Genomic DNA, 24,323 nt, shown 5'->3' on the forward strand with positions numbered 1-24,323 from the left:
CTGAGAACCTTCACAGACAGATCTCCAGCAATTTTATACTTAAGTACATGATACTATTAATAATGTCAATCTTCTTACTCTTAGGCCATATTTAATTTTATACCAATTTTTTAATTTCATAATTATAGTGTAAAATTGCTTCTATTTAAATAAATATTTCTGAACTGCCTGCAGCTGATGAGCATCATCTGCCTTGGAAGCCACACTCCAACCTAACTACACTTTCTGCCGTCCGTGGGAAAACCCCAGAAAGTGGGACTTGGTTATTGACAAAACAAACAGCGAATCAGCGTTTTAGAAAGAAACGACTAACCAATGTCTGTCAGCGAACACGAGGACGTCATACATTAAGTTTAGTGTGGTCGTCTCCTGTAAATAATATATCTCATAGATGTAGCGATACACTGTATTATTTCACACATTTCTCGTGGAGAATAGGTGTATTTAAATGTTTTTAGTACACTTAGGAAGGTGGCAGTCTTCTGCCAGCCTTCTTGTTGTTGACCGGCTCGCTAGGCTAACTTTAGCGTGATACTTAGCTGGTTAGGATAGTAGCATTAGCTGTCCATTTAGCTAATCAGAGGTTATTACGGGAGCAGTCTAACCTGTTTTCAGAAGCATTTGTCTAACTGGAATGGACTTCGAAATGACAGCCATTTGTAGCCACTAACCGAATTCACGCATATCAAAGGTAAGGTGTCCGTGTTGTTGGCACTGGACGTAAATGACTGTCTGGTGCATTTTAGCTCACTGTACGCTAGCCACTTTCCTCTCTTAAAGGGCCTTTGACTGACAGCTTCTGCCCGGCGACACGCTGCTGATGTTGTCAAAGGAAAATGATGATTAAAGCAAGTCATAGTATCGCTTTGTAGGTGTCATCTGAAAGACCCCGTTAACTCAATGTCACAGCAGGTCAGCGCGTGTCAGTTTGAAATTACTTTCATTTTCAATCTGTGTTGGGTTTTAGCCATGTATGGCGTTAGCCTTACAAAATCTTGTAAAAATGGTCTAACGTTACTCAGGCTCTTAAAAACAACAGCGTATTGACGGAGTAAATGTCGCAGTTCAGTAGCTGCTGTCATGCTTGAAACAATTGACGGATGTAGAAGTATTGTGTGCTCTTGACTCTGTCGGGTGGTTGAAAAATCATATCTGAGGTGTGATCAGGGGAAATCCACCCGACTAGTATCTGTCTTACCCAGAGTGTCAGAATAAGTCAACTGTTTGCTCACTCTCTATTTTTAGAAATTTGAAATAAGTAGTAATTTTACACAAAGTGCTGATTTTTAAATAGAAATCACTGGTCTACTGAATGTAGATGAGAGCACAACAATCTCTCAGAAGAAACCAAAACAAGCGAACTGGATCACAGATTTTCTGAACTCTCAGTGCAGTTAAGACCGTTTTACCAGAGTTAATTTCAGTATGGCTCATCACACATCTTTTTGCATCTAATTAATGAAACTGTTCCAATGTGTGTTTTTTGTTTGTTTGTTTTTTGCTCAATTGTACTTTTAGACAGAATGAGCAGTTGTTCTTGTTAGTTGAGTTCTGATTTGTGCTTTGGAAAATTTCTAGATTAGAAATATTGTTAATGTTATGAATTATATTAATGTTTAACTTATTGTGGTATTAAAGCACATAACCGCAGCTGTCTAACCACATTAATTTACATTGCAGAAATGTAAGCTCATCACTTTCACTTATTAGGTCAAACCTTAAGTGTTCTGGGCGGGGGTTTTGTGGGGAGGGTTTTCCTAATTTTTCTCGTTTCTTCTTAGACCACAGGTCAAGGTTGCCTTGACATTGGAGCTTCTGCCTAGCATGCAGACATGAGCTCTGCCCTGTGGAGCCAGGAGAAGCCCAGTGGGGGCTTCAGGGAGGACTGGCGTTTCTACATGGTTGTAAAGGAGTGTACAGTGGAGAAGCCTCCCCAGAAGACCCTGAGGATTCCCCGTGGCAGTCTTGGCCAGGCCTGTCAGGAGCGCAACAGCCTAGGAAGAACGCTGCCCCCATGCAAGGGGAAGAAAAGTCTCCGTATTCTGGACCAAACCAACGTGGTTTTGAGCCTGGATGAGCGGGACGTCTTGGAGCTGGATGAGAAGTTGGCTGAATTGCTCTTCCCCATTACTAACTGTGAGGAACGGTATGCGCTACTCTGTAACAAGTCACGGCTAGAGCGTGTCCGTGATATTGACTGTGGTTCCAAGGTGCGTGTCCAGCTGCGCTCAGGGGATGAACCTCTGCCTGGTGTGGTCCGCTTCAAAGGCTCACTGCTTCCTGATAGAGCTCTTTCTGGAATCTGGTTTGGAGTGGAACTTCTGGTGAGATCTCTTTCAGTTTTATTCTCATTTTTGCAAAAACATGGTATCCATGTAGATTCTTAATTTGATTTTTGATCTGTTCATGAAAAATGAGATGACCACTATAGTTTAAATAAAATTTAAAGGACTGACAAAATTGTTTAAATGTAAAAAAAAAAAAAGTAACAATTTAAATGAGAACATTTCAGGCTTAAAAAAAGTTTTATTTCAGCTTCATTCATGTATCTAATTAATATGAGACAAATGCTTGCAAAAGTAAAATAATCACTAAAACCAATGTATTACTTTTTAGCATGACCTTAAAAAATCTTGAAAACCAGTTATTATGTCTATGTCTGTGTAAACAACTGAAAACTAAATAGGAATAACAAAAAACAGGAACTGTTTCTTGAGTGCTGTTTGAAACCAGGTGATTTTTGCTTGACTCATGCAACTTTTTTTTGACATGATGGCTAACTGGAAACTGTTGCAAATGATTCCAGCAAATAAAACACTTATTCTTCAAATAACTTACTTAATAAGTTACAGAAGTACCACTATTTCCGCTTACATCTCATGGCACTGATTAGTGAAAGTGCTCAAGAATTTTTTTTTAGTTGTGTTACAAACTGAGTATAGATAAGAATGTAGGTTGTCAGTCTAAGTATGTCAGTGTCATTTATATGGTACTGGGAGGGAAAAAGATCTTCTCCTTACACAAAAGCACTGTTGAATTCTTGAACTGTTGCTATTTTTGGAAATAATGTATAACAAAAATAGCATAGCTAACAATAAAAAAGCTTTTTTGTAGACTTTTTAAACTGTATTGATGACTGTTGAGGGTACACAGCAGTGCTGCAGAAGCTGAATGAAAAGCAAAATATTCACATTTGTATTGCTTTTACAGCGATGATGCCACACATTGACAACTTCTGTTTCAATTCACTTGGTTTAAAAAGCAGTGTGATAATGACAGTTTGTGTAAATATAACACTGAAAAAACAAACTGTAAAGCTTCAATCTTGTGAATCATGCATCTAATGGCTTTGAGTAAAAATGTGGGATTAAATAATGTATATTGCTTGTTTTATTTTCAGATATTTCAGGTTTTATTTAACAGATGTGAAGTTATTAGCTAGTACTTAAACTTCTAAAGGAAGTGGCTATAACTGTTTACCGTTTACACAAGGCTAAAACAGAGATGCAGTGTTTAAACTGGTTCGATTGTAAGAAGATAAGGTCAACATTTTAATTCTGTTCCTTTTAATCTCATCACAAAATCTGAGTTTTTGAACTAGGCTATTCATTCTGGACTGTACATGCAGTACAATAATTAAATACAGTACAAAGGCTTGTTTATTGCAGCACAATGTTGTTTGTATTCTTCAAAGTCCAGCTGCTGTCTTCTTGAGTGGGCTGATGGAGCTAAAGCATTCAAACTGCGCCTCAGTATAGCTGCCTCAGTTAGCATATAAGCTTATGATAAACTTCTGATTTATACTCCTAACTACATAGAGTTCAGTATGTTCGCTTTGCCAGCAGTAATGGTGATTCAGCAGTTTTTCTATCCAAAGAACCTGCCTGTGGATAAAGATGCACAATATCTTATATCATCCAGTGTCTGTACTAGAAATGTTTGCATTTATCATCACAGTAAGTCAAGTCATATTCCTGCTGCAGTAATCGATCAGATGCTCTCACAGCTCTAGGATGTTTACTCACCTTTATTCAAGAACGCTGAGAAAGCCGTTTTGCAAACTGGCCTCCTAATTAGAAGAATAAGTTGCTCATCTCTGTTGCTCCTGTTTTGACTTGCTCTCTAAATTTGACTCATTGTCTTTCCTCTATTTTCCCATCCCAGGAGGAAGGTCGGGGTCAAGGCTTCACGGAAGGTACCTACCAGGGTCGCCAGCTTTTCCGCTGTGAGGATGAATGTGGTGTGTTTGTAGCCTTGGACAAGCTTGAACTGTGGGAGGATGATGATGACGAACCTTTGGGTGAGCTGGAGGTAGACAATATCGGTCTGGTGGAAGAGGATCAAGACTTTCCTCCACTGGAGATCAACTCAAGGGTCCTGGTGCAGACCAGGGAGGGACCAGAGAGAGGCACCATCATTTTTTGTGACCTGCTACCCGGCAATGAGAGCTTGGGGTACTATGTAGGAGTTGACATGGTAAGAATGGTTCCCTTTAAATGGGTTAATCTATTCATAAATGTACACCTGGACAGATGCAGAAACAAGCAATAAAATTTTTTAGTGCTCTGAACTGCTGGTTAGAATAAAGGATCAGTTTGTTCACCTTCCAGTCTGGGGAAAATGCTAAACATTCAACATAATATTCTAAGATCATACAGAAAAACATTCTCTTTTTCTTTTAAGAAGTAAATAATAACGCTAAATCTGGAAGCCCACTGTTATCAGTCAGGTAATAGTAAGTTGAGATGCCTTAGTGCCTAATAATATGTGTTGTATAGTATGCGTATGTGCTATTGTACAACCTTTTCTACAGACTGAGCAATTTTAGTAAAAAAACAAATATATATATATTTTGTCTTTGAGCTTTAGAAGAAGAAAGAAAATGATGATTTCAAAATATAGTGTATTTCCTTTGAATACAGTTCATTCATGTTTGCTGACATTCAGACCATCTATTATCTGTGGTTGCACTACGTCTGCCAGCTATGTCAAACACATTTCAATTCAGTCTCAAGTGGATGTTGCAGTAAACCACTGAATAATAGCCAATTAAAATACCTCCAAATTTGTCTTAAGAAAAATCAGTGCAGTTTCAAGTGTCTCATTGTTTTTTTGTTTTTTTTTTACACATTCAGTCAACTATTATAAAGAAATGTGTCAGTATTGCTATTTTGATACAGACTATGGGTAAAGTCTCTGTCAGTAAGAAGTCTGTAAAACTGAGTGATTTAAACTGCTGGCTCAGATAAAATTACCAGTTTAGACATCCTCTCTCATGATGGAATTCTTACTTTAGGACTTGGTGTGAAAATATAAAAAAAGAAAAGGAAAAAAATGTCCTACTCTGCTGCAGTTTTCATGCTTTATGTTTTTTAAATGTTTTAAATGTTCTACCATTTGTCATCATTTTTATCCATAAACAATTTCATGTGGAATTTGCATGCAATTCCATGTAATTATCACAGTTAACTCATGTTTGCCGTACAACTTGCCTGTGTTTATTATTTTCTTTTCTCTGACAGTTACTGCGTAGGAACGCGTCTTGTTGCCTTGGATTGTAGTAGCTGGTATCTATGACTACTGTTGTCAGGCGGGAGTGGTATTGTAGTGATAGAGAGATTGAAATACATAACTAAGGCATTTGACTGCTGATCGTTATCAGCACCACCAGCAGCTGCAGCAGCAGCAGCAGCCCACTCGGTGCATCTGAGCCTCCCACACAAAGGCAAGACAGTCACGCGGGGAGTGAGGTAAAGACTTAGTGCTGTATGACCCAACAGCATGGCAAAGGGCCAGCAGGCAGCTGAGGAGAGCCCACTGCTCTGCCTCACTCTGCGTCCAGCCTCGCCCTGCCTTCTCTAGCTAGTGGCACTGGCTTCAAGCTTATCTTAGGCTATCCCTCTGAAGCATATTACTGGATTCCAAACTAGAGAAGAAGAAGAATACCGTGGTTGTACTTGCAGAGACAGTGGAGCTTTCAGGTGGAGGAGGACCTAAGGTGGAAGATATGGTTAATGTGGAAAAAGATGAGATGAGCATGGTTTATGGTTTATCATAACACAGAGGATCGAGTTTAAACAAAATCTTTAGATAGAGTGGGATATAGCAGACCTTGCTGAACATCAAAAAAATACGAGGAGAAGTACCACGTGTGGCACCACTTTAATCAGTGTTCCAGTGCTGAGGAGCATCTAAGAGGGTTACAAGGTTGTCATGTCTCCAACTCTTTCAGGACAATCCTATCGGGGACTGGGATGGTGTGTTTGATGGAAAGCTGCTGTGTAATTTTGCCAGTTTGGAACACACTCGACTTGTCCCCATCTGTGACGTAATGCCAGGTGAGTTATGTAGTATTTGTTCCTGGTTTTTACTGTGTTTGTACTGTCTAGCATTAGCATTTCTTTTCCTGATAACATTCAGCTGTGCCTCACTTGGACCAGCACTAAGCTGCTTCCTAGCATTCTGAGTTTGTGTTTTGCTTGCAGCGGGAACAGAGAGCCTTTTGTGTTGATGGCTCACTTGTTTTTGAAAGTCAAGTGAGATACTCTGGCTCTTTGTTCCCCACAGTGGAATATTGATTTGCTTATCTGTGCTGCTGTCTGACTGTTCAAAGTTGTATTCAAGTTTGAATAGTCAGGTGACTATTCAAGACTAATTGACATTGAAGAATTTGCAAATTTGCCACCTTTCTTTAAAACCATTCATTTAGCAGTATCTGACCATGGAGATATGTGTTATCTCAAAGTAGAACTACTTTAAATTGTCTCCCTAAACCAAACGTGTTATTTATTGGTTCCCAATTCCTCTTGTTTTGATACTTGACAGTGAAAATGTTACTTACAGCTTGCGGGACAAGTGAGGGGCAAGATAACTTGCAGCTAATTAGAATGCCTTAAGCAGCAGTTAGATGCTCTAGTTAACTGTTATGCAGTTAACAAATTGCACTGGTCATTAATGTGAATTTCCTCTAATATGGATGTATTTTTGGAATTCACAGAATATTCCATGCAGGACCAAAGGCTCCAAAAGCACAGTTTTGCCCCCAGAGGCCCAGCCAGTGACAAGTCGTCCTCTAGCCAAAGCAAACCAAAGAGCAAAGGTAGTGCACTAAGTTATGATGCACAGCTACCTACATACATAACCACAGCTTGATGTGCTGATAAATCTTAAAGAGGACTTATGGTTATTTCCAGCTTTGTATTTTTATTCTTGGACTCTCTTAGAGTAGCTGTCTGGTCTAAAATGTAAATGTGAAATACCGTATTTCCCGGACTACAAAGCGCACCCGAATATTAGCCGCACAAGCTAAAATCAGGGGAAAATCCTGTTTTGTACATACATTAGCCGCACCTGACTAAAGGCCGCAGGTGTTTCAATGTTGACTTATCATATGTAAGAGAATATGCACAAAGGGAATTGTCAGGAAAGAGATGGCTGTTTGGAGACACACCCCTTTTATTAATATTTTGAAAATCAAGTTATGGGTACATATTTGCACATGTGCTGTGCTTCATAAATGAGTAACAAATGTAGTACATAACAATAACCTACAGCACACCAGAAAAATAGATTCAGACTACCTTTTAGGCTCAGGTGCAGCGACACGGCTTTAACAAGAAGAAAAGTCAGTCATTCACCACCATCTTCCTGCCCACTAAAACCACCAAAGTCCTCTTCTCCAGTGTCGGATACAAACAGGCTCAGGATGGCTTCGTCATCCACTCTCAGCTTCTTTCCTTCGTTGTCACTTTCAAAACCAAAGAAATCCTCGTTGTCAGTGTCAGAGTCGAACACCCTCAGAAGGGCCGTGGCGGTGTCCTCCTCTCCATCATGCAGCATTCAGCCCTTCGAAATCCGTTGGTGATCATTGATGTTTTCACACTTTTCCACGCTGTCAGATTCCACCGGTGGAGTAGAGCATAACTTGCTTTTCGCATTGTTTTTCGCGCTACTTGTACGGCACTATGTTGTCTGGCGGATGGACACGTGACCAACACACCACTCTTGAACCCCGATACTGTGTGTCTGATCACATGCCCTTCCGCCAGGCAACGTAGTGCCGTACAACAGCGGAACAAACAAAACAAATCGTCTTACGATATGACAAAAATCATGGACAATCCATAGAAAAGCCGCACCTGACTAAAAGCCGCAGGGTTCAAAGCTTGTGGAAAAAGTAGCGGCTTATAGCCCGACAATTACGGTAATCCTTTTTTAAAATCTTATCTGAGTCATCATGCAACTCTTCTGTTCATCCACTGAAAAAATGCTTTTAGCTTCTCCTCCCTTTAATCTGTCGTTCTTTTGACTGGCTGTCTTTTCCAAAGAGAAGTTTTGAACAACAGGTGGGAGTGACTTGCTCATAGCCAGCACTTTTTGCCTGAGATGACCATATTAGTGGTCAATAGCGCTCATAAGAATTGAAAATGCTGCCTTAAAATTAATGTTTAAAATAGTTGAAACCCTGAGCTTAACTGTAGTAACACAATAAAGAAATTAGGGAAACAGTGGTGGAAATAATTATTTCATCCCATGCTGAATTTTTAAGTTTCCTTACTTACAAAGAATTGAACGGTTTCAAATTGTTTGGGGGTTTCATTTTAGTATTTAATTGCCAAGCAAACATGACCATACTTGATAGAGAAACCATTCCTGGCAAGGACAGCAGTAAGTTGTTTAGTGTAGTTGGCCACTAGGTTTGTATACATCTTAGGAGGGATTTTGGCTCACTCCTCTTTACAGAAACTCTCTAAATACCTTAGGTTTCTAGGGTGCTGCTTGGCAACTCAAAGCTTCAGCTTCCTCCACAGTTTTTCTATTGGGACTAAGGCCTGGAAACTGACTAGAAAACTCAATGACTTTAATGTGCTTCTTCTTTAGAATACAGTATAATTTGGTGATTGTCATTCTAGAAGATCCATCAACAACCCATCTTCAGTGTTCTTTTTTTGGGAAGGAGATTCTCGTCCTAGATTTTACAAAACATGGCCCCTCAATACTGTGAAGTTGTCCTGTACTCACTGTTCTGTCAAAACAGTCCCAAAATATAATGTTTCTAACACTGCGCTTGACTGTGGGGATGTTGTTCTGTGGGTCTTACTATTCCTCCAATCAAAAAGGGCTCAATTTTGGTTTCATCTGACCATGGCACTTTGTTCTGAATCATTTAGATCACATTTAGAAAGCCATACAGGCTTGTAGATATGCCCTCTTGAGCATTAGGACCTTGAAGGCGTTTCAAGATTTCAATCCATTATGGTTTAGTGTGTTATAAATGCTGTTCTTGGTGACTGTGGTCTTAACAGCTTTTTGATCATTAACACGCTGTCTTTGTAGGACTTGCTCTGTCTGTAAATGAAAGCTTTAAATGAGTAAGGAAGAAAGTAAACAGATGACAGGTGTGTTTACCAGAGCTGCTCTACAGTATTTTGATGCAAAGAAAGTCTCAGTCTTAAATGTTGAAGGATTTTAGTCTTCTAGACACAAAGTCTTTTGAGGAACATCCATAGTGTAAATATGTCAGAAAAGATCTTAGATAGACCAGATGTCATTGCTCATGACATCTGGTTTCAAAACCCCAAAATCCTAACAATGCTCATCTTAAACAGGAGTTCACAAGCCAATGGATGAGGTTTTACTTTTATTCTATGGGAATATCACAGTGGGTTTACTTTAAAGGGGCATTCCATCAAATTTGCCAGGTTGTAAAGCCAAAAATATCCTACACATTTCCACTTTTCATACACTATATAAGCCAGTTATGGCTGTCTTTTATTTGTTGCAGATAATTATTGTTGAAGCTTATAATATTTTTAGATGAGTAAAATCAGGGATGATACCTTTGTTTTGTCGGGAAGTCCCACATAAAAGAAAATAATACAGATTGCTTAAGTTGACTTGATGTGAATGCAGTGCCTCTCACCCTGCTCTTCAACTTTTTGTTGCCGTTCATGATTGATCTTTTCCTTAGAGTTGTAGATGCCTGTTTCCTTTGTTCAGTGTTGAAACATGGTGAGAGAAGTTAAAGCACATACACTGGTACAGTGTGCACACGTGCACATTATGCTTATCTCTCTGTACTTTCTCTTTTCATGTACTTGCTGTATTTACAGGATTAGGTCATCAGTGTGGCAGTAGAAGCAAGTCTGAGTTTTACTATACTTTAAATGGCAGCTCTCTTGATCCCCCAGCCCAGCCCAAATCCAAAAGCACATGGTACATTGATGAAGGTAAAAGGGGGAAAAAAAAAGTACTCATGGGATGTCACCATCTTAAAGGCAAGCTACTGTTTACAAACTACATATTAATCTGAGGTACTGCAGAGCTTTAATACATTTACAGTTGCAAAATAAGGGTTTCCATTCCCACATTCCCTCTATAGTAAAAGACATTCACACTCTGGTACTGTGAGTTGCCATAAATAAACGGGTCCATCAAATGTATGCCGTGAAGTACGGGTAATATAAAGAGAATGTTGTAGAATTTGATGAACGACGTTTCAAAGCTGCTAAATGAATACCTCGAGGTACCGTAAGCCTTGAGCACTGGATACTCATTTGATTTATTGATTTAATTCAATTGCATTTTATTCATACGGTGCCTAATCAAAACAACAGTTGCCACAATTTGCTCCAATGTATTGCTGGCCAGAGCCTGTGCTGCATGTAATTTCCCCGCTCTGTCCTGGTTATCTGCAGCTATCCAAGAAAAACTAAAAATGTAAACGAAAGGAAAACAGTTCCAGAGTGGATTTGTTCAAGTGTCTTTGAGTTCCGAGTCATAAATTTTGGGGCAAAAAAAATGTTATGTGATTGATTTTGCAAAAGAAGGATAACTGTGAGGTTTCCCCCCCTTCCCAAGGTTCTGGTAACAAAAAGTAATTGCAACCAGATTTAAGTAAACACTATTTATACAGAGCAATACTATCAAGTAGTTTGCTGCAGTAGCTTGCTGTAAGGACTTTTCCAGTAGTCTTGTCCCTGTTCACAATTTCAGTGTTTCTTTGTGGTATTCTACCTGCATGAGCTATTTGGTGTTTCTAAAGGCTTTTATTGATGCTTTGTGCTGCAAATGACTCCTTACCTTTCTGATATTTTTGTTTTTTGCTACTGATGGTGGTTCAGCACATTTGCCAGCAAAAGCATTAGTAAAAGATTAGGTTTGTGGAGTCAGACTTGGCTAATTTTTGTCAGATTGTTGTCTTGTTTATGTGTTTCTCATGGTGTAGGAAAACAAGTTGATTGTTTTTGTTCTTCTTCCACTGCTCGTTTCATCACCAATCATCACTAGCAGTTGTGAATAAATTTTTTAAGAATATTTATTGTCCTTGGATCCAGTGACAGAATCACAAAGTAAAAGAAAATATAAATAAGATTAAAAGACATGCAGGAAAAGGTGATAATGTGCCTAAATATCATGGCAAATTTGGACTAATCGTAAGCAGAATTTGCTGTCTATAGCTGTTTGTGATGTTGCCGTGTCATGGCAAAATAATATTTGAAAACCTTCTGTGTTATTTCAGTAATGCATTTAGTTCAGGTAATTTCACATGCTGTTTGAAATTAGGACAGTCACAAATAGCTGATGTGCCATTTTCACAACTGCTTACTCATCCTGTGAATGTGTAATCATTTTCATCTTCCTCAGGGTTACCCTGCATATTTTGGGCCTTTTATGCACTGGTGCTCTCATTTGTATCAAAGTCAGCAGACAAGGTTACACATTTCTGTGGTTCTTTCAGTACAGGAAGAGTTCATTTGGAGATGGACAAGCTTGAAGTTGCATTCTGTCATGACAATTCAGTCAGCACTGGTTATATCGCACTTTTTTTTAATCACTGGTACATTTAAAATTCAGAGAGGCACAATGAATAAACATGTATTTGTTGTTTATTCTCTCTGGATAAGCTATGTTACCACAGTGCAATGGTGTCTGTTTATTACAGAGAAACAAATGTTACAATTTAGAGGATAACAATTTGTTAAAAACATTCAGAGAGGGGCAATGAAACTGTGAGATTGGTTTATGAAGTCACGTTATTAGAGATTGTTTGAGGTTGTTGTGCAGTGGGCACCCTAGGTGGCAAAAGCAATAAAATCCATAGATAATAAATACTGAACTAAATTTTTATAACTAAAATGGCTAAAACCTAAGTGGCCTTCTATTATGTTATGCTCTTTATATTACTCAGTTTTCCATATTGAATTTCAAGAAAACAAATGTCAAAGTCCTCTAACAGGGCTATGTATATTGAACATTGTAAAGGGTAGTGGGGAATAAATTCAGTAACTTCCCACTTCTGTAAATAGATGGTGTGTAAAGTTCCACTTTTCAGCTTTTCAGTCATTCAAGTCATTCACTGTTCAAGGATTTGCATGAAACATTATATTTACAGCAGTGGAAATGCAGATGTAAATTGCGGTGGCTTTACCAGAATCTCCAGCTTGCATCAGATATTACATAGTGACTGAACTGTCCTGAACATAGGGAATTCATCTGAAAAGTCCCATTTCACAAACACATGGTTTGAATTAATGGTACAGTATTTCCTTGTGTACTTCATTTCATGAAATATTTGTTCACAACTTGATTTTTTTTTCAATATTATCAAATAAAGCTGACTCACTGTGACATATGGAAAATCTGTAACTTGATTCTGCCAGTAAATTGATTGAATGATATCCAATTACTTAACCTCATACCACAGCTGAGGGCATTTTCACACCATATAGAATATTGCTCAGCAATGGACAATTGTTTTTTTACAATTGTCTAAAAGACACAGATAATTATTTCTGCTTGCCAGTATCTACTCAACAGTATACCCTTTCACAGATGCCTCTTATTTTGGTATTTTCTTCTCATTTAAATAACAAATATCTGGTCCATTTAAGCTTTTGTTTCATGTTTTCTTCAGCTTGATCAATGGGTCCAATATTTGAGAATTACTTCTATTATTTTCTTTTTACAGATTGTCAGCAAAATAAATGAATAGATGGCACTACTTTGGCACTCATGTGTCTCAAAGTTCCCTGAACCTACATTTTCAGAAAAAGATGCCATTTACTGCATTTTTACTACAAATTTCTTAGAGTTTGATCAGTAAATAACAGTAAAAATCAGTTCGGTCATGAAAAGACTCTTAATGGTTGATCTCTACTGTTTCCACGTGCTACTGATGTATCACTGATGTGTGATAGCTTTGGCGTCACTTGTGTGAAAATGCCCAAAGATGCTGTAAAAATGGTGTTTACCATGTAGTAATTCATCACCATCTGAAACCATCTGCTGATCTGCTGCATGTGGTAAAAATGGAATAAAACAAGCATTTATAGTTTTCCTCCCTAAAGACCGCTCTACAGTCTCTGCCCTACACACAGCCTACAGAATATATTTTTAAAAAACATATTAACTTTTGGGTTTTGTTTTCTCTCATGCAGTTGGGGAGGACCCCGCCAAGTCACTTACTGACACACCCCCTGACTTCAACCAGTCCTCTCCACCATCCAGGGCCCCACCCTCTGGCTCATTGTCCAGCGACAACAAATTTCACTCGCTGCCCTTCAGTCTCAATCGTAAGCCTGGGCCTATTGACAGCATGAGCCATGGACCCCTGTCACTCTCTGTTCAGTCAGTGATGGGAGAGCAATCAGAGTCCCCTTCTTCTGCTGCTCCTCCCTCGCCACGGCCTTCAACACCTCCTCGAGGACAACCAGGTTTGGAGGTGGGGTCTCTGGTAGAGGTGAAAGAGAACCCTCCTCTGTGTGGTGTCATCCGTTGGGTGGGTCTGCCTCCTGGCCTACTGGAGCCTCTGGCTGGTCTGGAGCTGGTGAGACGACACAAAGATGTAAAATTAGGGACAGGAATTAGAGATACTGCTTGTCTTGCCAGTATTATGCAGTATATTAATTTGTTGATGTTTTTGTCCTACCCTTCCCCCATTATTATTGCATTTCCTGTCTGTCGTGAACCTGAGCTCAACTCATATTATTGCCATTTTGCGCATAGTGTAAATATATTGTGCTATCATTGCAAACAATTTGAACAAACACTGCCTTGGTAAATAATATATTGGTAGACAGACAGTATGCATATGGTTAACACATACTAACTGACTTCTATATAGACTAGGTATATGAAATTCAGTATATCAGATACTGAACAGCCACATTATTGTCAAGAAGTACACGATCAGGCAGTCCTTGGTTCCCAGACGTTTGGAGTTAAAGAAAATGTTACTTTTTTAGAGTACATGTTTGTAGGACCTTGCAACAATTTAATCACATGACCTTGTAATTCCAGGAAGAAGAGTGCCCTGGTTGCACTGATGGCACATTCAAAGGCACACGTTATTTCACCTGTCCCCCCAAAAAAGCCCTGTTTGTGAAGCTGAAGTGCTGCCGGCCCGATTCCCGTTTCCCGTCTCTTCACCATTCCTCCAATCCCATAGAGCGCTGCAACTCCATTGGTGAGTCATTTGGAGGTATATCAATAATTAAAATGATTAGTTTAACTAATGGTCTCACAAAATTTGTGCTTACACTTGTACTATGTGTATTTTCTGCAGCATTTGGGGGTTACCTGAGTGAGGTGGTACATGAGAACACACCTCCACGCACAGAAAATGATGGCCTGGATGTCATGGTGGGAAAGAAGAAAGGCATTCAGGGTCACTACAACTCCTGCTACCTGGATTCAACCCTCTTCTGGTCAGTACTCTTTAGGTGTAAGGGTAAATACTTTTTTATCTACAGTATATGAAATTTGTTTTATTGCCCTATGTGCACTTTAATTATCGATTGACTGCACAGAGCCTCACCAGCCTTTGCCTTAAAGCAGTAACTTAATAGATTTTTTATTTTATTTTAAAGCTTTGACCAGGATGAGCTCCAGCTGTGAGCTGACTGGGAGATAGTTATATAGCAGTTTCTGTCAACAGTCATTTTAGGTGAAGCAGTCAATCCAGAATAGTAGAAATTCCTGTAATAGTGCTTGAACTATTGTTGTGGTTATTAAATTCAGTCTGAGGGCTGTAGACAGTAAGGAAGGTCCAAGATTCACATGTGATGCTTAATTAACAAAATGGACACTAATGTAAGTGAACAAATTGTGTTATGTGCATCATATGAAGTTTTACAACTAGGTATCCATGATTTAATACAAATGTTGAAAATGGATATTTGACCAGTAGCTTTTAGTGAATTATTTTTTCAGTTTTTTTTGTTTTATTTTTCTTTTTGTTCCAGGTTTAGATTAAAATTTAAATGAAACATCTGAACATCTTACTATCAGAAAATATCTTCTTGTTTGCGGATAAACAGCCATCAAGCTAGTTATATTTCCAACTGTGATACTTTTGGGTCTGTTTGTTTTAGTAAACAAAGACAACCATTGTATGGCAATTAGCTAACAGGCAACATTCATTTTAATTCCTTTGGTGGTCCTTTGCAGTTTGTTTTCCTTCAGTTCTGTACTGGACACGGTTCTGCTGAGGCCACGATCAAAGACTGACGTAGAATATTACAGAGAGACTCAAGAGCTGCTGCGTACAGAGATAGTCAACCCTCTTCGCATGTAAGTCTTAAAAGATACTCAGATCCATGTATTTAACTCTTGCAGTATTGTAAGTCTGTGTTGGAACAGTGCTGAACAATTTTAAATTAGAGCTCATACATTTAAATAAAAGAAGACGTTTTTATTCCATCCATCAAAACCTGAATTTAGATGTGAAGCAAACTGCTTCTGAAAAGCTAAACTGTAGTTGTATTTGCTAAACTGTATTGGAGTATTTAGACCACTTTGTTTTCTAGACATGGATATGTTTGTGCCACTAAAGTTATGAAGCTAAGAAGGATCTTGGAGAAAGTAGAAGCTGCTTCTGGATTTACATCTGAAGAAAAAGGTATGAGACTTTTTTTTTTTTTTTACCTTGTGCTCATGTCTGTGAAGGTTCTCAGTCATCCAGGTCATCGTAGTCAAAGGAGCTTGCAAAGAAAAGCGTCTGGACTTGAAGACGTTTCACCTCTCATCCGAGAAGCTTCTTCAGTTCTGAAGAAGCTTCTCGGATGAGAGGTGAAACGTCTTCAAGCAACTTAAAGAAGTCCAGACGCTTTTCTTTGCAAGCTCCTTTGACTTACCTTGTGCTCATTATCATGGGTTTGGAAATTGATATTGGAAGTTGTCTCAATTATTAGTATTCTACTAGTAGTCAAAGGAGCTTGTAAAGAAAAGTGTCTGGACTTCTTTAAATTGTTTGAAGGCGTTTCAAATCTCATCCGAGAAGCTTCTTCAGTTCTAAGGTCAAATGGTGGGGAGTCCCAGATTTAAACCTAGTGGGAGTATCCCCCCCACAGAGGGACAAAAGGACCCCCCTGACGATCCTCTAATCGCCTGAGCCAAGGTGTAAAAATGGGTGTGGGTCCCAATCAGCCAGGGTTTTGGGTGAGCTCATTGTGAAACCTGGCCCCACCTTATCATGCGAATTCCTGAGGTCAGATGGCCCAGGATGTGAGTGGGCGTTAAGGCGTCTGGGGAGAGAACTCAAAACTGGATTATAGATGGCAGAGAGTTGGTGTCGTAAACCACCGCCTCTGTTCAAAGATGGTCGCTCACAGTGGACATAGATGGCTTCTTTCACTCCTCTTTCAAACCATCGGTCCTCTCTGTCCAAAATGTGAACATTGGCATCCTCGAAAGAGTGTCCATTCTACTAGTATTGCTTTTGTGTCTGGCTAAGGATGTAGATTTTATGTGACAAATTTCAAAATAAATGCTATAAAAAAAGAAGACACTTACATACCAAATCATTAATATACTATATATACGTACACTCATAGTTTGAACAGTTTATGGTGGCATTTGTGCAGAAATATTGCCTCAAAACTCATTTCAGTTAATTTTGCATTGCAGATCCTGAGGAGTTCCTCAATATCCTTTTCCATCACATACTGAGGGTGGATCCGTTGCTCAAGCTAAGGTAAAGGCCAAGTAACTTACAACTAAATGTGAAAATCTGTAAATTCCAAGGAAATACAGGTTTATGTAATTTACTTTTTTTTTTCAAGATTAAAAAAAACAAATACCAACAGAAAATACCCAAACTGATAGGTTTTGTAAAATTAAAATATTTTACTACTCCAAAAGTGACTGTCTCAAACACCAAGAAGAAAACTGATTAAGCCATGGAGAGAATGTATGCTCACTGGCCACTTCATTAGATACACCTTGATAGTACTTGGTTAATATACTATATACATTTTGAAAAATTATTCCAAGATGTTGACTTGTTTTGACATGATATCAACAATCTTCATGCATTTTTTGTCAGCTAGACATCCATGTGAATCTTGTAAACTTAAAAAAAACAAAACTTATCAGTAATATTCTATTACCCAGTTTTGATGAACCTTTGTGGATAGCAGCATTGGTTTCCCATTCTTAGTGACAAAAGTGTTACCTCTAGTGTTGTCTAGAACTCTAGGCTACCAAGGTACGCTCTTCTGCATACACTGGTTTAAACAAGTGGTTATTTGAGTTACTGGGTCCTTGCTATTAGCTTGAAGCTAGGGATGCAACAATACCAATTTTTTCAAACCGGCACTGTCTCGAGCTTTCGGAATAATAAATAAACACTTCTGTTTGGAATAAAATAAATACAAATTAGGTTTGAGAATAAAATAAACTTTTCAATTGTTGCAGAGTTTCCATATTGTAAACAAACAAACAAAATAACGAAAGTATTTGGCATTGACGAACGAACTCCCCATCTGGATCATCAGTCCACTTTGCCGTTAAACCAAGGACTGACATCGCGCACACACTGCTTGTCTTTACCTCTTTAGAAAGTTTTGGCACCATTATCTCCCTGATGTGTGGGCGGCTGGGAATTTCATATCGCAGCTTGAGTATGCTGAGAAGAATCCTATGTTTTCCACGACTGGCATTGGCTGGTCATCCAGAGCGATAAAATGAGCCTCTGTTATTTTAACTGCCCGTGGATTTTCTCTTGACATTTTTCATCGCTTTTCCAAAACCTGAGTTAAAGTTGGCTGTTCTGGTCCACACTGACATTTTGTTTAGCCTAGCTACAGCAGCCTCCAGTTTCTCTTTTTTTATCTGGTGCTGCCAGTCTGACTCGTCTAACCCTGTGCCTGTTTAGCGCGGGATGTCCCCCTAGTGGCCAATCTAAAAAACTACAACAAAAATGACAAGCCACCCTCTGATTAATGAAATAAGTTAGTATCGGTTCATGGTATCGGTTAACTTTTACGAGTATGAGTACACACACATTTTACAGTATCGGCCCCGATACCAGTATCGGTATCGGTGCATCCCTACTTGAAGCAGTTTCATCTGACCTCTGACATAAGTTATTAGTCCTTTATTTAACCAGGTAAAAAATCTCATTGAGATTAAAAATCTCATTTCCAAGAGAGACCTGGCAGTGAGGTATTGTTATCCAGAGAACTGATTTTCACTGAATATTTTCTTTTTTTTCCCCAAAGAATTCTCTGTAAATTCTAGACGTTGTTGTGTGGGTAAATCCCAATAGAGCCATAGTTTCTGAAATACTATGACCAGGCTGTCTGGCACCCACAACCATGCTATGCTCAAAGTCATTTAAATGACATTTCTTAAACAAAAAACATCCAGAAAGCACCATCCCTCCATCTAAACAGTCTTTAATTGCTAAAACATGTTATTACTTTGCTTTTCGTAAAGAATTAGTTAGGGATGGTAATAAAAAAAATTCAGTACTTTTCACACAAAAATAATATTAAAGGTTAGGGTTATGATGTGCCATAAAGAACTTCCCCCTGATTATCAGTGCATTACCAGACAGTGGAAATATAGTCACAACAGCACTAAACCATGTGTCTAAATCTGTAATATGTAAATTTATACCACAGTTCTTGACACTGGAACCTTTATGGGTTACAACATGGGCAAAGTGGTTGGACTGTGGGAATTTTGTTTGACAGACTGAAAGCTAATGTTGCGGTTTTATTTACAAATCTTTGAAATTCCGATGAGCAGACTATATGACTTAAAGAGTTGGATGTCATCATTTATGACTGTTGTTTTGCTGTACATGAATTGTTAAGCTGTGTCATTACAAGTTGCCGAACTTGGAATGAATGCTACTGACAATCTTTAATCTGATTTTACAGTCTGTCAGAGACATGCAGATATAGTGAAACAAATGTTAAATTTTGAGCTGTTAAATGTCAAACAGCCTGATTTTAAAAACATGTTAAAATTTTCTGTTTATGTTGATCTTTCACCTCCCGCTCATATTTCACAAATTCTGAGACTATTTTTACTTCTTTTATAAATTGTTACAAATATTGGTACTGGTATTTTTCAGCTTGTATAAGTAAAAATTGCTCTTTGCTGTATCATTTTTTAGGAAAAAGCGCACAGTTCATGAAGAGCTTCCAAGACCTGTACACAATTAGTTTTTCCCTTGAGGAAGGAAGATCATTGAACAAAGACTTTGCTGTTGTTTTCTAGGTCAGCAGGTCAAAAGGTCCAAGACTGTTATTTTTACCAGATCTTCATGGATAAGAAGGACAAGGTCGGAGTTCCCACCATCCAGCAGCTCCTGGAATGGTCTTTCATCAACAGCGACCTAAAGTTTGCAGAGGTTTATTTGAATTATTTTCAAAAGTTTGATATTATAGTGCATTGACTGTTTGAAAACTTTTTTTTGCAAGTCTAAAAACATTTTATATACTAATTAATTTTTTTTTTTTTAAACATTCAAAGAAAAAAAGTTTGAATTAAGAGGTTGTAACTGAAATATTACATTGGCATGTACTTATTTATAAATGTTTTTGGAGTGTTTAATCTACTTGACCAGAAACGTTTTTCAGTTTTACTCCAGCATGTGCTATAGAAGTTGCACCTTTCCTTTAAAATAAGACATATATTTCCAGATATTAACGATTACACAGTTTATACCGTATATTATGTATTTAATATCCTCTTTTTCTTTCCTGTTATTGGAAAGACTTCCTCTTATTCGTCTGTAGCACGATAGTCTCAGTTCCTATTTTATGACTTGGACATTTATAGACGACCACCTATGGGTTCTCTTTCTCTGTTAGGCTCCTTCCTGCCTAATTATCCAAATGCCCCGCTTTGGCAAAGACTTCAAAATGTTCAACAAAATTTTCCCCTCCTTGGAACTGGACATCACAGATCTTCTTGAAGACAGTGAGTAGCTAATATTTATGTCCAGTCTAGGTCTGTAATGTGCTGGTCAGTGGTGATTCAAAGCTGTATGTGGCATTTGGTATTGAATTTCCACTCAGTTGTCACTTCAGCTCAGCTGAGATAAAGGAACCAATTTTTCTTGCTTTCCAGTCTGCTTTCAATTTTTTGAAGAATTTAACTTTATCACTGCCAACACACTATACCAAAGGTTTGTGTTTTCTTATCCAGCTCCAAGGGAATGTCGTATCTGCGGAGGCCTGGCTCTCTACGAGTGCCGAGACTGTTATGAGGACGGGGACATCACTGCTGGCAAGATTAAACAGTTCTGTGAAAAGTGCAATACACAGGTAAATAACTCAAGGCGTTGTTGCAGCATTACTTCAACCAGAAACAAGTTTTAAAGTCTATGCCAGAATCAGCCATTTGGTGGCGCCAAATCCAAAGAAATCCTAGTGGTTCAGTGTTAAGTTTAACAAACTCTTTGTATTTATTTATTTATTTTTCAAATAATTTGTATGGCAGTAGGATTCCTGGAAGACTTTTGTTTCCTCTAATCTCCTTTATATATTTCTTAAATAACTGTGGAATATTTCTAATAACATGTTTAACATCTTTTGTTTGTCACTAAAAGGCCAGTGTAACAAATGGTGTATGACGCGGGACATATGTGCTTGTACTGATTTAGGTTCACCTCCATCCGAGGAGAAAAGCCCATCGACACGGCAAACTGTCCATTCCCAAGGAGCTACAAGAAAGTACAGGCCGTCAGGGCAGTTTTCCCCGCCAGAGGATGGAGCTGTTCGCCGTGCTGTGCATCGAAACCAGTCACTACGTGGCCTTCGTCAAGTATGGCAGCGCAGATTCAGCCTGGCTCTTCTTCGACAGCATGGCCGACCGTGATGGTGCGTGTGATGGCCTGTTGATGTCGTTTTTGTAAATTTTGACTGAAGTTACTACCATTTAAAAAAAAACAACAAAAAAAAAACAAACATCTTCTTTGTTTAATGTCAAAACTACGACCCACAATAAGTTAAAAACTATTTATACAAATAAGCAAACAATTGTTTGTTAAGATGCCAAGAAATATTTAATTACCCTCTAGTGCATAAGCTGCTATGTAGCATTTTTGTTGCTTTCTTATGAGATTGTGCTACTGTTCACTGGTAACTTGATAACAGCTTTATAGTTTCACCTTTTTTTTTAAGGACGTCGTTGTAAAAAATCAACTAATAGTGATTGCATTTAATTAAAATTGAAGAGGTATTTTAGTCATGACCTAGCTTTGTTGTGTCCATTCTGCTGTCTCTAATGACCTCGCTTGCGATTTTTCAGGAGGGCAGAATGGTTTCAACATCCCGCAAGTTTCTCCCTGTCCGGAAGTGGAAGCCTACCTGAAAATGACCCCAGAGGAGCTGCACACCCTTGATCCCAAAAGCATCCAGGGCCAGGCCCGACGCCTCCTGTGTGATGCTTATATGTGCATGTACCAGAGCCCGACGATGAGCCTGTACAAGTAGAACCCTCTCCCAAGACCCCTACCCTCCTGCTCCTTAGTCACTCCACCTCCCCAAGGCAGAAAAGTTCCAGGAAGACCAAAAATTAAACTAAAAGAAGAACAGCTGCCTGCCAGTAGGGGCACTGTCCAGAATTAATCCTTTCCCCTCTTACTCTCCTCAATGCCTGTTTGGTTCTGGAGGCTGGAGAGATGGAAGAAAGGGGGAGAAGCCTATTTGCACTGTGCATTAGTTGAAGTGTTGTGTTCTTCATGTAGTCCTATGTAGCTTCCCTGTGTCTCACAGCTGAGCATTGGTAGTGGATGATGAAGCAAATGTAGGCATTATGAGGAATCACTCCCTGTTGAGGGAGGAAAGAGATAATGGGCGGGAGGGCATGTTGCGTTGTAGTGACTGACAAAACATGTGCAACAAAAACACAATGAACTAGTGGGAAGACCTTGCTCACCTCATTTACCTTAAGAAAAGAGGAGTCTTGCTATTCTTAATCACTGAAAATGTTGGGCGCTTTCCATAACGCACATTAAGGAAGTAATGCAGTGTGCAAATCCTCATCCAACCTGTACGCTTCTGTGTAAAATACCTAAGTAGCATAGTCTTGGTAGTAACATCAACAGTATAGATGTCAACCTACTGTGCAGCTGCATCAAAACCAGACTCTTTGCTCTTTGTGAACAGGTTTGCATAATTTCCCATCAAACTGTGTAAGTGTCTTTACAGTATGTTTTGCAGAAACAGATGTAGCCATTGTAAAAGTCTCACGTTTTACTGCATACTTGCATAACTAATGCTGCACCTTTTACATCATCCCCAAGCGAACCTATCAGGAAACATTTAGGTTTTGTTTTTTTATTTTATTTTCCTCCCCATTTGAAGTCACAGTGAGTGCTAATTTGTCGGTCGGGAGACATCGGTTTTGTGTTACAGAATACAAATTTGCTCCTCTGCTCTCGTTGTAAAGAATGGTCTGCATTGCTAATGCAGTGTAGATGCCAGATACATTCATGGAGGGGGACTTGTACAATGGCTGCACTCCATGCATTCATAGGGTCAATGAGGTGAAATACTGGAAAAGTCTGACTGTTTTCTTTAAGGTAAGTGTGTGTGATGTGAAGAATTTCATATGCAGTGTTTTTAAGTCTGTCACTCATTGTGTTGATGAGTAAAACTAAATTATGTTTTATGTTTACAAAACCTTTTCTCTGCCCATCGTGGCGCATTGGATATCCTATGATTTAGGTGAAGCAGGTATTGACTCTCGCTGCCTTTAATGAAAGTATAACTTGCAATATTTCCATCCAGGCACAAGATAACAAAACAGTTGTGATCAAAATATTATTATTTATTGTACTTTAAACATATTACAAACTATTCTCCCTTTCTAAGAAAAAGAAACAGGGTTCATGAAAGTGTACGTTTTGGGTACTCCTTGTCCTCTTACTCTATATGAAGTAAGTTTTTGTCAACAGCAGCTACTACTGAATGTTCATAGTGACACATGGAACAGTTAACAGATGATGGGAAATGAAGAGGCACAAGGCTGGTAACCTTGACGCATCAATGTATGTAAAGAAAAAAATAAATAAAAAGATGATCCTTGATTCCATTATATTCCCAAAAACCAAAAGCTTACCAATCTAAATACAAAGTGATTGTTTTTTAGTGTGTGTATGTATGTATATATATATATATATATATATATATATATACACATACACACACACACACACACACACACACATACTTAATCACACCTTAATAATCATGGATTAGGTTGTGATTATTAGGTGACCGTATAAGGACAAATTTTAAAGTACCTCCCACCTGACAACTTCCATTTTGGTCTGTGGTCGTTTCCACTGTTGCAGGTATTCTGACACCTGTGCAAACTTTTTCTGCACTGCTGGAGCTTATCACTGATTGGAGCCTTGTTCTCTATGAGAGAAGTCTCAGAGCAGAGATTAGGATTGAGATTATTTTTTTTTCCTCTTTCATCTGTACAGTGTAGACATATGTAACAGGTGGAAAATTTATGTCAGTGATGTTCCTGTAAATGTTAAAAATAAAGCCCATTTTGAAGGGTGAAATGTCAAGTCTTGTGTATTTTGTGCCAGTGTAGGAATTTTTCTGCAGATGCTGTGTGGTGTTGGAGCGAATTTGCAAGTTTTCCGGTTGGTATTTCAGCCATGTAGTCACTAAGGGTTTTTAACTTGGCACATGAATAAGTAGATCTTTATTTATTTATTTTTTTAAATGTGTCAAACTACATTAACAAGAATAAATGAGGCTAATGCGTTTTTTGGTCTTCATTTGCAGCAGTGATGCTGAAGCACATGGCAAGTTATAGCATGATATATACTTTTTATTTTATGTTTGCCTAATAATTTGGGAAGAAATAGATATTTTTAAAATTAATTTTCATGCTAAACATTTTTTTTTTTTTTTAAATTAAAGTGTATATAAAGCAACTCAGATGCAGCTAGCTGGCTTCATTATAGACTTTATCATGCCCAGGCTTTTTTGGGCTGGGTAGGAAATCATGGTGCTAGGTTTAAACTGACAGCTATCATTCCATGGCACAGATGTGATACT

General features: G+C 38.5%; 1 protein-coding gene and 1 long non-coding RNA gene across 5 annotated transcripts in view; one reads left to right on the top strand and one right to left on the bottom strand.

Annotated features, from left to right (window-relative positions):
* The first annotated feature begins 333 nt into the window (after positions 1-333).
* cyld (cylindromatosis (turban tumor syndrome)) lies at positions 334-23,408 on the top strand. Of its 4 annotated transcripts, XM_082542080.1 has the most exons (17): positions 335-691; positions 1,782-2,324; positions 4,165-4,476; positions 6,233-6,338; positions 6,998-7,099; positions 10,113-10,229; positions 13,440-13,828; positions 14,302-14,467; positions 14,567-14,708; positions 15,451-15,573; positions 15,810-15,901; positions 16,909-16,975; positions 19,513-19,645; positions 20,109-20,217; positions 20,446-20,564; positions 20,903-21,119; positions 21,550-23,408. In XM_082542080.1, the coding sequence occupies exons 2-17, from the start codon at positions 1,833-1,835 to the stop codon at positions 21,732-21,734; spliced, it is 2,871 nt and encodes a 956-aa protein (XP_082398206.1). In that variant the 5' UTR covers positions 335-691; positions 1,782-1,832; the 3' UTR covers positions 21,735-23,408. The 4 variants fall into 4 exon arrangements, with proteins under 4 accessions (XP_082398205.1, XP_082398206.1, XP_082398208.1 ...); XM_082542079.1 differs by having other exon boundaries at positions 334-691; positions 14,302-14,708; XM_082542081.1 differs by lacking the exon at positions 10,113-10,229 and having other exon boundaries at positions 336-691.
* LOC309711777 overlaps positions 13,742-24,323 on the bottom strand; it is a 45,250-nt gene continuing 34,668 nt past the window's right edge. Inside the window, exon 3 of the long non-coding RNA XR_014278100.1 lies at positions 13,742-13,825. This is a non-coding gene — a long non-coding RNA (uncharacterized lncRNA). The remainder of the gene's footprint in view (positions 13,826-24,323) is intronic.

The sequence above is a fragment of the Aulonocara stuartgranti genome, assembly GCF_965226115.1.
Source record: "Aulonocara stuartgranti genome assembly, chromosome: 1".
NCBI lineage: Eukaryota > Metazoa > Chordata > Actinopteri > Cichliformes > Cichlidae > Aulonocara > Aulonocara stuartgranti.

Excerpts from the sequence above, each read along its gene's own strand:
- cyld (XM_082542079.1), top strand. The coding sequence starts at position 1,833 with ATGAGCTCTGCCCTGTGGAGCCAGGAGAAGCCCAGTGGGGGCTTCAGG. Across the intron at positions 6,339-6,997 it reads CATCTGTGACGTAATGCCAG|AATATTCCATGCAGGACCAA; the intron begins GTGAGTTATGTA and ends TGGAATTCACAG. Across the intron at positions 15,574-15,809 it reads ATAGTCAACCCTCTTCGCAT|ACATGGATATGTTTGTGCCA; the intron begins GTAAGTCTTAAA and ends TTTGTTTTCTAG.